Source organism: Oncorhynchus masou, chromosome 25 (assembly GCF_036934945.1).
Source record: "Oncorhynchus masou masou isolate Uvic2021 chromosome 25, UVic_Omas_1.1, whole genome shotgun sequence".
Classification (NCBI taxonomy): domain Eukaryota; kingdom Metazoa; phylum Chordata; class Actinopteri; order Salmoniformes; family Salmonidae; genus Oncorhynchus; species Oncorhynchus masou.
The window spans coordinates 15,003,994-15,021,136 of record NC_088236.1 but is presented as its reverse complement, the minus strand read 5'-3'; the positions used below and the strand labels follow the sequence as shown (position 1 = coordinate 15,021,136).

At 44.5% G+C, this 17,143-nt stretch overlaps 1 protein-coding gene across 1 annotated transcript in view; it reads right to left on the bottom strand.

Annotated features, from left to right (window-relative positions):
- LOC135513589 (ATP-binding cassette sub-family A member 2-like) overlaps window positions 1-17,143 on the bottom strand; it is a 149,088-nt gene that overhangs the window by 70,219 nt on the left and 61,726 nt on the right. Inside the window, 1 exon segment of the mRNA XM_064936475.1 lies at window positions 1,922-2,015. Coding sequence (XP_064792547.1) covers window positions 1,922-2,015 — 94 coding nt within the window.

Below are 17,143 nucleotides of genomic sequence, written 5' to 3'. Positions count from 1 at the left end.
AGAGTGAGAGGAGAGAGAGAGAAGAGCGAGAGAAGAGAGAGAGAGAGAAGAGAGCGACAGAGAGAGGGGAGAGAGAGAGAAGAGAGAGAGAGAGAGAGAGAGAAAAGCAGAGGGTCATAGAGTAAAAGAGAAGAAAAAACAGGTAAATAAAACAGGTGTGGATGTCTGTGGACAATGACAGTACATAACTAAACATGACAGTACATGACTAAACATGACAGTACATGACAGTCAATAAACAGTATGAATGACAACACTCGACACCAGTGTTTTATGCAACCAGACTTTCATTCAATGGCAGATTAGTAAAGCTCCATTTGAGCCTTGTACATCTGAACAGAAATACTGTAGGTGGAAATTCTATACAGCGTTACGTTATCATCTTTCACAACAACACACAGAGGCTGGGTCCCAAATGGCACCCTATAGCCTTTACAGAGGACTACTAAAAGTAGTGTACTGTGTAGGAAATAGGGTGCCATTTGAGAAGCACACATTCTATATTAAGATCAAGATGCATCCTCTACATCTGCAGGCTACAGTCGCATGCCCTTCCTTCTGGAACTGCACAGCGGGACTGTCACTGCAAGTCTAGTTAGATTGATGTGTTGTGTTCAAACTGGTGGTGGTGGACTCCCCTTCAATAGTGAGCTGTAGCAACGGGGGATTCCCACACAACCACAACACTGTGCCTAACTAACCACCAACCACCGTCACTCCTCACCCCCTGGCTCCCGTTCTGCTCTCATCTTTTTCTGCATTAGCCTGGTCCCAGATCTGTCTCTCTTTCTGTAGCCTGGTCCCAGATCTGTTCTCTTTTTCTGTAGCCTGGTCCCTGATCTGTTCTCTCTTTCTGTAACCTGGTCCCAGATCTGTTCTCTCTTACTGTAACCTGGTCCCAGATCTGTTCTCTCTTTCTGTAGCCTGGTCCCAGATCTGTTCTCTCTTTCTGTAGACTGGTCCCAGATCTGTTCTCTCTTTCTGTAACCTGTCCCTGTCTGTTCTCTCTTTCTGTACCTGGTCCCTGATCTGTTCTCTTTTCTGTAACCTGGTCCCAACCTGGTCATCTCTATATGTAACCTGGTCCCAGATCTGTTCTCTCTTTCTGTAGCCTGGTCCCAGATCTGTTCTCTCTTTCTGTAGACTGGTCCCAGATCTGTTCTCTCTTTCTGTAACCTGGTCCCTGATCTGTTCTCTCTTTCTGTAACCTGGTCCCTGATCTGTTCTCTCTTTCTGTAACCTGGTCCCAGATCTGTTCTCTCTTTCTGTAACCTGGTCCCAGATCTGTTCTCTCTTTCTGTAACCTGGTCCCAGATCTGTTCTCTCTTTCTGTAGACTGGTCCCAGATCTGTTCTCTCTTTCTGTAACCTGGTCCCTGATCTGTTCTCTCTTTCTGTAACCTGGTCCCTGATCTGTTCTCTCTTTCTGTAACCTGGTCCCAGATCTGTTCTCTCTTTCTGTAACCTGGTCCCAGATCTGTTCTCTCTTTCTGTAACCTGGTCCCAGATCTGTTCTCTCTTTCTGTAACCTGGTCCCAGATCTGTTCTCTCTTTCTGTAGCCTGGTCCCAGATCTGTTCTCTCTTTCTGTAGACTGGTCCCAGATCTGTTCTCTCTTTCTGTAACCTGGTCCCTGATCTGTTCTCTCTTTCTGTAACCTGGTAACATATCTGTTCTCTCTTTCTGTAGCCTGGTCCCAGATCTGTTCTCTCTTTCTGTAACCTGGTCCCTGATCTGTTCTCTCTTTCTGTAACCTGGTCCCAGATCTGTTTGTGCTTTTTCCAACTCCATTGCTGTACTTGTCAAGCGAAACAATGTTTGGCATGATGGCACAAACAGACTGGCACTGCCGTCTGCATCCCTTCTACTACTCTTTCATTTGGACACCTTTTTGTGAAGCTCCCTTCTTTCAGTCTTTCCTACCTTCCTTGACAGGGATGGCAGGTTTCTTCTGGCGCAGGCCCAGCAGGATGAAGAAAAGGACCAGCGGGATGAAGATCTCAAAGGCCAACACCCACTGTAGGGAGGGAGGGAGAGAGAGAGAGGGAGAGAGGGGAAGGGAGGTTGAGAGGGAGAGAGAGGGAGGGAGGGGAAGGGAGGTTGAGAGGGAGAGAGAGGGAGGGAGGGCGAGAGGGAGAGAAGGAGGGAGGGAGATTGAGAGAGAGAGAAGGAGGGAGGGCGATTAGAGAGGGAGGGAGGGAGGGAGGGAGGGAGGGAGGGAGGGAGGGAGGGAGGGAGGGAGGGGAGGGAGAGGGAGAGAGAGATTGAGAAGGAGGGAGGGCGAGTTAGAGAGAGGGAGGGAGGGAGGGGAGGGAGGGGGAGGGAGGGAGATTGAGAGAGAGAGAATGAGGGAGGGTGAGTTTGAGAGAGGGAGGGAGGGAGAAAGGGGGAGGGGGGAGAGAGAGAGGAGAAGGAGGGAGAGCGAGTTAGAGGGAGGGAGGGAGGGAGGGAGATTGAGAGAGAGAGAGGGAGGGAGAGCGAGTTAGAGAGAGGGAGGGAGGGAGGGAGGGAGGGAGGGAGGGAGGGAGGGAGGGAGGGAGGGAGGGAGGGAGGGAGGGAGGGAGGGAGGGAGGGGGAGGGAGAGAGAGATTGAGAGAGAGAAGGAGGGAGGGCGAGTTAGAGAGAGGGAGGGAGGGAGGGAGAGTGGGAGGGAGGGGGGAGGGAGGGAGATGAGGGAGGGTGAGTTTGAGAGAGGGAGGGAGGGAGAAAGGGGGAGGGGAGGAGAGAGAGAGAGTGAGAGACACAGCGAGAGAGTTAAACCGCTGAACAGATAAAGCAGTGTAGGCCGTAGTGTGTTTACTACAGTAAAGAACTACAATGTCAAATCCAGTTAGATACTGATTTGCTTTCCACGCTGAACCACTCGTTGTGGATTGGAATTGACTTGGTGATGGATCAACATAGTGAATGGATTGAGTTGACTTAGCCCAGTAAATCAGAGACTTGGTGTGAAGGGTGTCCATTTGCTAATCATGCACTATTGGCTTATACTGCCAGTGCTTTCTAAAGTGGTCAGTTACAGATATGATATGCTTATGAAGAAGAAGAGGGTCCCACACACACTCACACACTCACATCAGGGCAGCTGTGGTTATTGGTCTATGTCATGTTCAGTTTCACACGCTCTGAGAGAACACAGACATCCAGAAGTGAAAGCACAGCAGAAAGGAAGATTGATTCACAGACAACTGCAGAGACATAGAACCACCAGCCACAAACAGCAGCTAATGACCTCTTCAGTTCTGATCAATACTGGAAAAGGAAATGTTGATAGTTTATTCCTCCATTAGGAAGGATTTCATAACTACCACATTCCCCCTTTTTTCTTCTCTGTACTTTCATTTATTCAGCGCTGCACACGCCCCTCGCCGTCATTGTGAATAAGAATTTGGACTTAATTGACTTGCCTCGTCAGATAAAGGTTAAATACACAAATTAAATACAAATCTGGGGTCTATTTCTTCCTTCCTCATCTCACTACGAGAGACACTATCACTCTCTAAACATTCAATTACATGCCTTGAGCCTGATAAACAGCAAGTTCATAGTTCACATCAAGAATGTGGAGGAACGGTAGCTATGTTTTATGAGAGAGAGAGAGAGAGAGAGAGAGAGAGATGGGAGGGGGGTGGAGAGAGAAAGACAAAGAGAGACCCTCTGCTACAGTCTTCTCTGCTGGGCCCATATAGGCCAAGCCTCGTTCTCTGGGGGTGGCAATCACTGATCACCTGAAGGGACATGGGCTGTGTCCCCATAGGTCCTGGTCAAAAGTGGTGCATTTACGTACGGAATACAGTGCCATTTGGGACACAGCCCAGTTCTCCCCATCTACACCGGTCACCTGGTCTAACCAGCTGTCCAACTAGAGCTGTCGTGTCCTGATTTAAACCTCAGCCATTCTTCAGCTGAAGTGTGGCCTGCATTGTTGGGCACATTGAAGTGTGATGCATTTAATGCTTTGTGTTAAACATAATCACAAAATGTCATTAAAAGTGTGGTATGGAGATGAGAGGGTACGCAAACGAAGACACCAGCGAGAGTATTCAAACTGAGACACCAGCGAGAGTACACAAACTGAGACACCAGCGAGAGTACACAAACTGAGACACCAGCGAGAGTACGCAAACTGAGACACCAGCGAGAGTACACAAACTGAGTCACCAGTGAGAGTACGCAAACTGAGACTTCTCTCTCTCTATGTCTCTCATACCCCTCTCTCTCATCCCTCTCTCTCTCTCTCTCTCTCTCTCTCTCTCTCATACGACCCTCTTTCTCATCCCCCCTCTCTCGCTCTCTCTCTCTCATCCCCCCCTCTCTCTCCCTCTCTCTCTCTTTCTCTCTGCCACAACCAAACCCATACAAACACTCAGACACACCCACACAAACAGTGCATGTGTGTAGGGCCATCTGTTCAATCATAGTGCTGAGTCACCAGAGAAAGGAATGATGGACAAGTGACTGAGTGACAGCGCAGGTGTGTCAAATCAAATCAAATTTTATTTGTCACATACACATGGTTAGCAGATGTTAATGCGAGTGTAGCGAAATGCTTGTGCTTCTAGTTCCGACAATGCAGTAATGACCAACAAGTAATCTAACTAACAATTCCAAAACTACTGTCTAAAACACAAGTGTAGGGGGATAAAGAACATGCACATAAAGATATATGAATGAGTGATAGTACAGAGCGGCATAGGCAAGATACAGTAGATGGTATCGAGTACAGTATATACATATGAGATGAGTATGTAAACAAAGTGGCATAGTTAAAGTGGCTAGTGATACATGTATTACATAAAGATGCAGTAGATGATAGAGTACAGTATATACGTATACATATGAGATGAATAATGTAGGGTATGTAAACATTCTATTAGGTAGCATTGTTTAAAGTGGCTAGTGATATATTTTACATCATTTCCCATCAATTTCCATTATCCTGTAGGTTCATGCTCTACAACATCCGCAGAGTACGACCCTGCCTCACACAGGAAGCGGCGCAGGTCCTAATCCAGGCACTTGTCATCTCCCGTCTGGATTACTGCAACTCGCTGTTGGCTGGGCTCCCTGCCTGTGCCATTAAACCCCTACAACTCATCCAGAACGCCGCAGCCCGTCTGGTGTTCAACCTTCCCAAGTTCTCTCACGTCACCCCGCTCCTCCGTTCTCTCCACTGGCTTCCAGTTGAAGCTCGCATCCGCTACAAGACCATGGTGCTTGCCTACGGAGCTGTGAGGGGAACGGCACCGCAGTACCTCCAGGCTCTGATCAGGCCCTACACCCAAACAAGGGCACTGCGTTCATCCACCTCTGGCCTGCTCGCCTCCCTACCACTGAGGAAGTACAGTTCCCGCTCAGCCCAGTCAAAACTGTTCGCTGCTCTGGCCCCCCAATGGTGGAACAAACTCCCTCACGACGCCAGGACAGCAGAGTCAATCACCACCTTCCGGAGACACCTGAAACCCCACCTCTTCAAGGAATACCTAGGATAGGATAAGTAATCCTTCTCACCCCCCCTTAAATGATTTAGATGCACTATTGTAAAGTGGCTGTTCCACTGGATGTCAGAAGGTGAATTCACCAATTTGTAAGTCGCTCTGGATAAGAGCGTCTGCTAAATGACTTAAATGTAATGTAATGTTAAAGTGGCTGGAGTTGAGTGAGTGTGTTGGCAGCAGCCACTCAATGTTAGTGATGGCTGTTTAACAGTCTGATGGCCTTGAGATAGAAGCTGTTTTTCAGTCTCTCGGTCCCAGCTTTGATGCACCTGTACTGACCTCGCCTTCTGGATGATAGCGGGGTGAACAGGCAGTGGCTCGGGTGGTAGATGTCCTTGATGATCTTTATGGCCTTCCTGTAACATCGGGTGGTGTAGGTGTCCTGGAGGGAAGGTAGTTTGCCCCCGGTGATGCGTTGTGCAGACCTCACTACCCTCTGGAGAGCCTTACGGTTGTGGGCGGAGCAGTTGCCGTTACCAGGCGGTGATACAGCCCGCCAGGATGCTCTCGATTGTGCATCTGTAGAAGTTTGTGAGTGCTTTTGGTGACAAGCCGAATTTCTTCAGCCTCCTGAGGTTGAAGAGGCGCTGCTGCGCCTTCTTCACAATGCTGTCTGTGTGGGTGGACCAATTCAGTTTGTCTGTGATGTGTATGCCGAGGAACTTAAAACTTACTACCTTCTCCACTACTGTTCCATCGATGTGGATAGGGGGGTGTTCCCTCTGCTGTTTCCTGAAGTCCACAATCATCTCCTTAGTTTTGTTGACGTTGAGTGTGAGGTTATTTTCCTGACACCACACTCCGAGGGCCCTTAATGCATGTGTGTGTGTGTGTGTGTGTGTGTGTGTGTGTGTGTGTGTGTGCACAGATAGACACATATAGACAAAGTGTTACCCTGCTCTGCCTCAGTCGTCTCTTATTTACATGAGAGACAGAGGGGTCACAGACTTCGTCCCTATGTGTCTATCTGTGAAGGTCATGACAGACAAACAGCTCTTTTACATGCTTCTCTCACAAAGCACAAAGGCCCAACTGACCCCACTCAACAAAGCTTCTGTTATAAGATTCTGAGGATTAAAATACCACTACTCTCTCTGACACAGCTAGGCACACACACACACACATACACACAAACACGAACACGCACACACACAGGCACACACACACTGAAAGAAATCTTTATCCAGAGGGCGCTTGTCTCTTGTTAGAATTTCTCCAGCTTATATTGATTTCTCTGACCTGAAAAGAAAAACACAAACCGTTGATTTGAATATTAAACAGATCCCCTGAGTTTGGCAGTGCCTATATCTGTGTGTAACCTTCAAGAGGATACACACAATACCCCATAATGACAAAGCAAAATGTTATTTTGCAAATGTATTACAAATAAAAAACTTAAATACCTTATTTACATAAGTATTCAGACACTTTGCTATGAGATTAGAAATTGAGCTCAGGTGCGTCCTGTTTCCATTGATCATCTTTGATATGTTTCTACAACTTGATAGGAGTCCACTTTTGGTAAATTCAAATGATTGGACATGATTTGGAAAGGCACACACCGGTCTATATAAGGTCTCACAGTTGACAAGTCAGAGCAAAAATCCAGCCATGGGGTTGAAGGAATTGTCCATAGCGCTCCGAGACAGGATTGGGATGAGGCACAGCTCTAGGGAAGGGTACCAAAAAATGTCTGCAGAATTGAAGGTCCCCAAGAACACAGTGGCCTCCATCATTCTTAAATGGAAGAAGTTTGGAACCACAAAGACTCTATCTAGAGCTGGCCTCCCAGCCAAACTGAGCAGTCGGGGAGAAGGACCTTGGTCAGGCAGGTGATCAAGAACCCGATGGTCACTCTGACAGAGCTCCAGAGTTCCTCTGTGGAGATAGGAGAAACTTCCAGAAGGACAACCATCTCCACAGCACCCCACCAATCATGCCTTTATGGTAGAGTGGCCAGACGGAAGGCACTCCTCAGTAAAAGGCACATGACAGCCCGCTTGGAGTTTCCACAAGTCTAAAAGGCACTTAAAGACTCTCAGACCATAAGAAACAAGATTCTCTGATCTGATGAAAACAAGATTGAACTAGATGAAACTAGGGACTGGGAGACTAGTCAGGATTGAGGGAAAGATGTGGAGCAAAGTATAGAGAGATCCTTAATGAAAATAGGCACCAGAGCACTCAGGACCTCAGACTGGGGTGAAGGTTCACCTTCCAACAGGACAACGACCCTAAGCATACAGCCAAGACAACGCAGGAGTGGCTTCAGGTCTCTGAATGTCCTTGAGGGGCCCAGCCAGAGTCCAGACTTGAACCCAATCAAATATCTCTGGAAAGATCTGAAAATAGCTGTGCAGCGACACTCCCCATCCAACCTGACAGAGCTTGAGTGAATCTGCAGAGAAGAATGGGAGAAATTCCACAAATACAGGTGTGCCAAGCTTGTAGTGTCATACCCAAAAAGACTTGAGTCTGTAATTGCTGCCAAATGTGTTTCAACAAAGTACTGAGTAAAGGGTCTGAATACTTACAGTGGGGCAAAAAAGTATTTAGTCAGCCACCAATTGTGCAAGTTCTCCCACTTAAAAAGATGAGAGAGGCCTATAAATTCATTAAAAATCCTACAATGTGATTTTCTGGATGTTTTTTCTTCTCATTTTGTCTGTCATAGTTGAAGTGTACCTATGATGAAAATTACAGGCTTCTCTCATCTTTTTAACCTCTTGAAACTCTGGGGGCGCAATTTCATTTTTGGATGAAAAACGTTCCCGTTTTAAACAGGATATTTTGTCACAAAAAGATGCTCGACTATGCATATAATTGATAGCTTTGGAAAGAAAACACTCTGAATTTTCCAGAACTGCAAAGATATTGTCTGTGGGAGCCCTAGAACAGGAGCTACAGGAAAAACCAAGATGAAACGGCAACCAGGAAATGAGCAGGATTTTTGAGGCTCTGTTTTCCATTATCTACTTATATGGCTGTGAATGCGAGAGGAATGAGCCTGCCCTATCTATCGTTTCCCCAAGGTGTCTGCAGCATTGTGACGTATTTGTAGGCATATCATTGGAAGATTGACCATAAGAGACTACATTTTCCAGGTGTCCGCCCGGTGTCCTCCGTTGAAATTAGTGCGTCATTTTCAGCTGCTGGTATTTTTCCATGGGATTCTGAGGGGAAAGCAGGCTTCCACGAACGGCATATCAATGAAGAGATATGTGAAAAAACACCTTGAGGATTGATTCTAAACAACGTTTGCCATGTTTCGGTCGATATTATGGAGTTAATTCGGAAAAAGTTTGACGTTTTGGTGACTGAATTTTCGGTTCGTTTCGGTAGCCAAATGTGATGTACAAAACGGAGCGATTTCTCCTACACAAAGATTCTTTCAGGAAAAACTGAACATTTGCTATGTAACTGAGAGTCTCCTCATTGAACACATCCGAAGCTCTTCAAAGGTAAATTATTTTATTTATTTGGTTATCTGGTTTTTGTGAAAATGTTGCGTGCTAAATGCTACGTAAAATGCTAAGCTAGCTTGCAATACTCTTACACAAATGCTTGATTTGCTATGGTTCAAAAGCATATTTTGAAAATCTGAGATGACAGTGTTGTTAAGAAAAGGCTAAGCTTGAGAGCAGGCATATTATTTTCATTTCATTTGCAATTTTCAGAAATCGTTATGCTAATGAGCCTGAGGCTGTATTCACGATCCCGGATCCGGGATGGGTAGTATCAAGAGTTAAGTGGGAGAACTTGCACAATTGGTGGCTGACTAAATACTTTTTTGCCCCACTGTATGTAAATGTGATATTTCATTTTTTTTGCATTTTCTTTTTGCTAACATTTCTAAAAACCTGTTTTTGATTCGTCATTATGGGGTATTGTGTCCATTTTAGAATAAGGCTGTAACGTAACAAAATGTGGAAAAAGTCAAGGGGTCTGAATAACTTCTTATTGTGCTGTATATCTTTCATTCTTTATAGGTGTGCAAAAGCGTCTTTCTTCAGCTGCTGCCCTCAATACTGCAGAGGTGGTGCAGAGAGGTACAGGGTTATGCTGAGTTCCGATGATGCGAGGAACAAGGCAAACCGGATGTCGTTGTTTTCAATGAGAGAATGACGATAAATGCTGTTGAGGCTGGCGGTGAATGTGGCCTCGGTAGATGGGACTCGCCGCCACAGTCCTTGCCGTCTGCCGTAGAATTGCTTTCTACTGGATGTTGATTTGCACTGTTTGTTTACTGAAATCACCATAGCAATGCATATCACCGTGCTTGCTTGCTTTTGCCATCACCCTCTTCATTGTCCCACTATACCAAATGGTATAACAATTTTTGCATCCCTGGTCTAAACGCATAATTACTGTAACACAGACACGCTGCAACTACAGGCTCCACAGGTCATCTGATGTTATTCAACAAACAACAACATTGTGATAATCTAACACTACAAAGACACTAAACTCATTTACTACCCAAACACTATTCAGATGGCCCTGATTAGGTCTGTATAGAGAAAGAGAACATGGAGAGGAAAGAGAGAGAAAACAGGAAGAGAGAGAGAGAGAGAGAACAAGGAGGGGAGAGAGAGAACTGGGATGGGAGAGAGAGAGTGAGAACAAGGAGGGGAGAGGGTCATGGCTAAAAGGAATTCAGCTTTTCATTTTATCTAACCCTTACCCTTTTCCTAACCTTCACCTAGTTATGCTAACCTGCAACATTAATTATCCTAACCTGCTGTGTTAATTATTGCTACAAATTAAAATCTGAAGTTAATTTGACAAAACCTGAAGAGAGAGAGAGAGAGAGAGAGAGAGAGAGAGAGAGAGAGAGAGAGAGAGAGAGAGAGAGAGAGAGAGAGAGAGATGGGAGGGGGTGGAGAGAGAACAGGAAGAGGAGAGAGAGAGAGCGAGAGAGAAAGAGAGAGGGAGGGGAGAGAGAAAAAGAAAGAGAGCACAAGAGAGAGAACAGGAAGAAGGGAGAGAGAGAGAGAGAACAGAGAGGGGAGAGGGGAGAGAGAGAACAGGAAGGGAAGAGGTGAGCGAGAGAGAGCAGGAAGAGGAAAGAGAGAGAGAACAGGGACGGAAATATGATTTTAGAGTACTAGGTAATTGCATTCCAGCCATGCCATTGAAACATTTTCTACTGCGTCACTGTATAGTCTTGCATTCCAAACGGCACCCTATTCACTATGAAGTGCACTGCTATTGACTAGTGCCCATAGTGGTACTATGTAGGGTATAGGGTGCCATTGGGGACAGGTAAACAATGTAGCCAATGTCTGAGGTTTAGGGAAATACAGAGTGTGTGGGTGGGCACGGAGGGGAGATGGAGGAAATGAAATGGGCTGAATATTGCAGAGCAGCTTATCCAAAGGGTTCGGGCTCAATCAGTCACACATCAGGCAACTGGAGCACAGAGCTGAGCCAGAATGGAACCCCTGGTCAATTGCACTGGATTGATTCTCCACACTACTCCGTCATATATAACAAGCTAGCTTGAGCAGCAGACAGACACTTATTTCCCCAGGATAGGGAAGGGTCCACTTTAGACCAGAGCCCTATTCCCTATATAGTGCACTACTTTAGACCAGTGCCCTATTCCCTATATAGTGCTCTACTTTAGACCATACTCCTATTCCCTATATAGTGCACTAATTTAGACCATATTCCTATTCCCTATATAGTGCACTACTTTAGACCATATTCGTATTCCCTATATAGGGCACTACTTTAGACCAGAGCCCTATTCCCTATATATTGCACTACTTCTGACCTGGGCCCTCATAGACACAGGCAGGCAGGAGGCTAAATGCTGCTGTATAACATCTGGGAAAGACTCCTGCAATGTTGGGCACAGCTAGGTCATATTCATTAGTGTACACCATAGCAAAACGTTTTGAAAAGAAAAATGAAAACAAGCCATTATTATTGGACAAATTCAGGTAGGTCCCTCCCCGTTCTGGCTCATTAACTTCCTTTTGGTACCTAATGAATATAAGCGTTCTGAGTCTGGACCAATGTTTATCCCTCCCTAATTATCTCACTCTCATTATCTTAACTAACCTCCAGATGAGCTTCAATGCCATACAACTCTCCTTCCGTGGCCTCAAACTGCTCTTAAACGCAAGTAAAACTAAATGCATGCTATTCAACCGATCACTGCATGCACCTGCTCGCCCGTCCAGCATCACTACTCTGGACGGCTCTGACTTAGAATACGTGGACAACTACAAATACCTAGGTGTCTGGTTAGATGGTAAACTCTCCTTCCAGACTGACATTAAGCATCTCCAATCCAAAATTAAATCTAGAATTGGCTTCCTATATCGCAACAAAGCATCCTTCACTCATACTGCCAAACATACCCTTGTAAAACTGACCATCCTACCGAGCCTCGACTTCGGTGATCAACATCTATAAAATAGCCTCCAACACTCTACTCAACAAACTGGTTGCAGTCTATCACAGTGCCATCCGTTTTGTCACCAAAGCCCCATAAACTACCCACCATTGTGACCTGTAGGCTCTTGTTGGTTGGCCCTCGCTTCATACTCGTCGCCAAACCCACAGGCTACAGGTTATCTACAAGTCTCTGCTAGGTAAATCCCCACCTTATCTCTGCTCACTGGTCACCATGGCAGCACCCACTCGTAGCACACATTCCAGCAGGTATATTTCACTGGTCATCCCCAAAGCCAACACTTACTTCCAGTTCTCTACTGCCAATGACTGGAACAAACTGCAAAAATCTCTGAAGCTGGAGACTCATATCTCCCTCACTAGTTTTAAGCACCAGCTGTCAGAGCAGCTCACAGATCACTGCACCTGTACATAGCCCATCTGTAAACAGCCCATCTATCTATCTACCTCATCCCCATACTGTATTTATTTATTTATCTTGCTCCTTTCCACCCCAGTATCTCTACTTGCACATTCATCTTCTGCACAGCTACCATTCCAGTGTTTAATTGCTATTGTAATTACTTCGCCACCATGGCCTATTTATTGCCTTAACTCTCTTATCTTACCTCATTTGCACTCACTGTATATAGACTTTTTGTTTTCTTTTGTTCTACTGTATTATTGGCTATGTTTTGTTTATCTTATGTGTAAACTCTGTGTTGTGGTATGTGTCGAATTGCTATGCTTTATCTTGGCCAGGTCGCAGTTACACATAAGAACTTGTTCTCAACTAGCCTACCTGGTTAAATAAAGGTGAAATAAATCAAAAATAGTGGAGACTCTACCTCTGGGACCATTTGTTGCTTTACCCTGTAACTAAGAACAACTGAACCCACTGTTTCCCTCTCTCACCTACTGGCTGCAGTCTACTCTCTCTCTCTGTCTCTCTGTTTCGCTTCTCTATTTTTTCTCCCAATCTCTCTCTTTCTTTCTCTCACTCCTTTTCTTTCTTTCTTTCTTTCTTTCTTTCTTTCTTTCTTTCTTTCTTTCTTTCTTTCTTTCTTTCTTTCTTTCTTTCTTTCTCTCTCTTTTCAGCAGCCTAGTTAGTTCCTTGTGAACAGTGACTCGTAAAGCAGCATTGGTCTTCCGGTTACAAGACCAATGCTCTAACCACACGGCTACCCTGCGGGCCCCTATAGAGGGGAGGTCAGAGACCTGACAGTTTGGTGCCAGGATAACAACCTCTCCCTCAATGTGATCAAGACAAAAAAGCTGATTGTGGACTACAGGGAAAGGAGGGTCAAACATGCCCGCATTTACATTGACAGGGCTGTAGTGGAGCGGGTCGAGAGCTTCAAGTATCTTGGTGTCCTCATCACCAACAAACTATCAGGGTCCAAACACACCAAGATATTTGAGAAGAGGACACAACAACGCCTATTCCCCCTGAGGAGACTGAAAATATTTGGCATGGGTCCCCAGATCCTCAATAAGATCTAGAGCTGCAGATCTTCTGGATGTTTTTTTCTCATTTTTGTCTGTCATAGTTGAAGTGTACCTATGATGAAAATTACAGGCCTGTCTCATCTTTTTAAGTGGGAGAACTTGCACAATTAGTGGCTGACTAAATACTTTTTGCCCCACTGTAATTGACAGATTAGGATAGAAAATACTAAAGTTTCCAAAACTGTCAAAATATTGTCTGTGAGTATAACAGAACTGATATTGCAGGCGAAACCCTAAGAAAAATCAAACCAGGAAGTGGCTTCTATTTTGAAAACTCCATGTTCCATAGCCTCCCATTGCTCCATTTAACGGGATATGAACCAGATTCCTTTTCCTATTCGCTTCCTCAAAATGTCAACTTCAGACATAGTTTCTGGCTTTTATTTTGAAAAATGAGCCAGAAAGATAACATCGCGTTAGGTGGTCACATGAGTGTTGCTCGCGCAACAGAATTTTGACAACTATTGTTTTTCATTTGCGGTTGATATATTATCGATTATATATTTTAAAAACAACCTGAGGATTGATTATAAAAAAACGTTTGACATGTTTCTGTGGACATTATGGATATTATTTGGAATTTGTCTGTGTTGTCGTGACCGCTCTTTCCTGTGGATTTCTGAACATAATGCGCCAAACAAATGGAGATATTTTGGATATAAAAATAATCTTTACGGAACAAAAGGAACATTTGTTGTGTAACTGGGAGTCTCGTGAGTGTAAACATCCGAAGATCATCAAAGGTAAATGATTAATTTGATTGCTTTTCTGATTTTCGTGACCAAGCTCCCTGATGCTAAGTGTACATAATGTTTTGTCATGCGATCGATAAACTTACACAAACGCTTGGATTGCTTTCGCTGTAAAGTATAATTTCAAAATCTGAGACGACAGGTGGATTAACAAAAGGCTAAGCTGTGTTTTGCAATATTGCTGTACCCCAGCACATTGACTCAGTACCAGTACCCCCTGTATATAGCCTCGTTATTGTTATTTTATTGTATTACTTTTTTACAACTTTATTTCATAAATACTTTCTGAACTCTTATTTTCTTAAAACTGCATTGTTGGTTAAGGGCCTGGAAGTAAGCATTTCGGGGTAAGGTCTACACCTGTTGTATTCGACACATGACAAATAACATTTGATGGGATTTGATATAACAGTGCAGAGAGAGAAGCAGTTACAAAGGTCCAGATACAACCATTATGAACAGAACTACAGGTACATGGTCAGGTACTTGGCCCCCAGTCTTCCACAGATTCTACTCAATAGAAGACAAGACAGAGAGATTCTACTCAACAGAAGACAAGACAGAGATTCCACTCAATAGAAGACAAGACAGAGAGATTCTGCTCAATAGAAGACAAGACAGAGAGATTCTACTCAATAGAAGACAAGACAGAGATTCTACTCAATAGAAGACAAGACAAAAAGATTATGCTCAATAGAAGAGAAGACAGAGATATTCTACTTAATAGAAGACAATACAGAGAGATTCTACTCAATAGAAGACAAAACAGAGAGATTATACTCAATAGAAGACAAGACAGAGCGATTTGACTCAATAGAACCACCTGGTCCCACGACAACCCCCCATTTCATCAGATTTGACACCTTTTACATTATGCATTTCTGTCCTCTTTAGCTGGTATCTTTCCTAGTAGCCTATCTCTCCTCTGCTCTGGTCTATCTTCTGTTCTCTCCTCTGTCCTCTTCTCTGTCCTCTCATCTATTATCTTCTGTGTCCTCTCCTCTGTTCTCTCCTCTGTTCTCTCTTCTCCTCTGTCCTCTCTTCTGTCCTCTCCTCTGTTCTCTCATTTGTTCTCTCCTCTGTCCTCTCCTCTGTCCTCTGTTCTCTCCTCTGGTCTCTCATCTGTCCTCTTTTCTCCTCTGTTCTCTCATCCGTTCTCTCCTCTGTCCTCTCCTCTGTTCTCTAACACAAAGGAAGGAGCTCTATGCTGCTGCTCTAACTGTAGTTTAATACAATGCAGCTCATAAATTATTGACGAGTAGCTCGGCACTCATTTGCAGTTCAATTATTAAGAGGGCTGATCATTAGAATGGCATGGTGATGAATTCACTGTGGAGAGCTCTATAGGACAGTAATGTGTGAGATAAATGCCAGGCGTGTGTGTGTGTGTGTGTGTGTGTGTGTGTGTGTGTGTGTGTGTGTGTGTGTGTGTGTGTGTGTGTGTGTGTGTGTGTGTGTGTGTGTGTGTGTGTGTGTGTGTTCACATCAGTCAAGACAATACTGCTGTATTATCTGAAAGCACATATCACTTGGACTGCTTTCTGCCTGTCACTGTAATTCTCGGTCTGGGTTTGAGAGAGTTTGACTGTGTTTCATAGCCGGTCCTGAGTGGGGGTGATTTGTGACTGCACACACAGTTCAGTCCATCAGGCAGCAGGCAGGCAGCAGCGTTGTCACAGCGGTGTAACACACAGGGCCCTCTCACAGTGTCTCTATCACAATACCATGACAGCACAACTAGGAGAAATATCTCCTCACAATACCATGACAGTACCATGAGGAGATACCAGCTAGGAGAAATATCTCCTCACAATACCATGACAATACCATGAGGAGATACCAGCTAGCATAAATATCTCCTCACAATACCATGACAATACCATGAGGAGATACCAGCTAGGATAAATATCTCCTCACAATACCATGACAGTACCATGAGGAGATACCAGCTAGGATAAATATCTCCTCACAATACCATGACAGTACCATGAGGAGATACCAGCTAGGATAAATATCTCCTCACAATACCATGCCAATACCATGAGGAGATACCAGCTAGGATAAATATCTCCTCACAATACCATGACAGTACCATGAGGACATACCAGCTAGGATAAATATCTCCTCACAATACCATGCCAATACCATGAGGAGATACCAGCTAGGATAAATATCTCCTCACAATACCATGACAATACCATGAGGAGATACCAGCTAGGATAAATATCTCCTCATAATACCATGACAATACCATGAGGAGATACCAGCTAGGATAAATATCTCCTCACAATACCATGCCAATACCATGAGGAGATACCAGCTAGGATAAATATCTCCTCACAATACCATGACAATACCATGAGGAGATACCAGCTAGGATAAATATCTCCTCATAATACCATGACAATACCATGAGGAGATACCAGCTAGGATAAATATCTCCTCACAATACCATGACAATACCATGAGGAGATACCAGCTAGGATAAATATCTCCTCACAATACCATGACAGTACCATGAGGAGATACCAGCTAGGATAAATATCTCCTCATAATACCATGACAATACCATGAGGAGATACCAGCTAGGATAAATATCTCCTCACAATACCATGACAATACCATGAGGAGATACCAGCTAGGATAAATATCTCCTCACAATACCATGGCAATACCATGAGGAGATACCAGCTAGCATAAATATCTCCTCATAATACCATGACAATACCATGAGGAGATACCAGCTAGGATAAATATCTCCTCAGCTCTCTAGCTCCATACAGTGCTCAAGCCTCCAACAAGTATTATGTCTCTACGCACACACTCACACATACTACAATGACAATCCAACACACACACACACACACACACACACACACACACACACACACTACACTGACAATCCAACACACACACACACACAATATATACTAACAGACACACAAAACGCACACACACACACACACACACACATATTGACA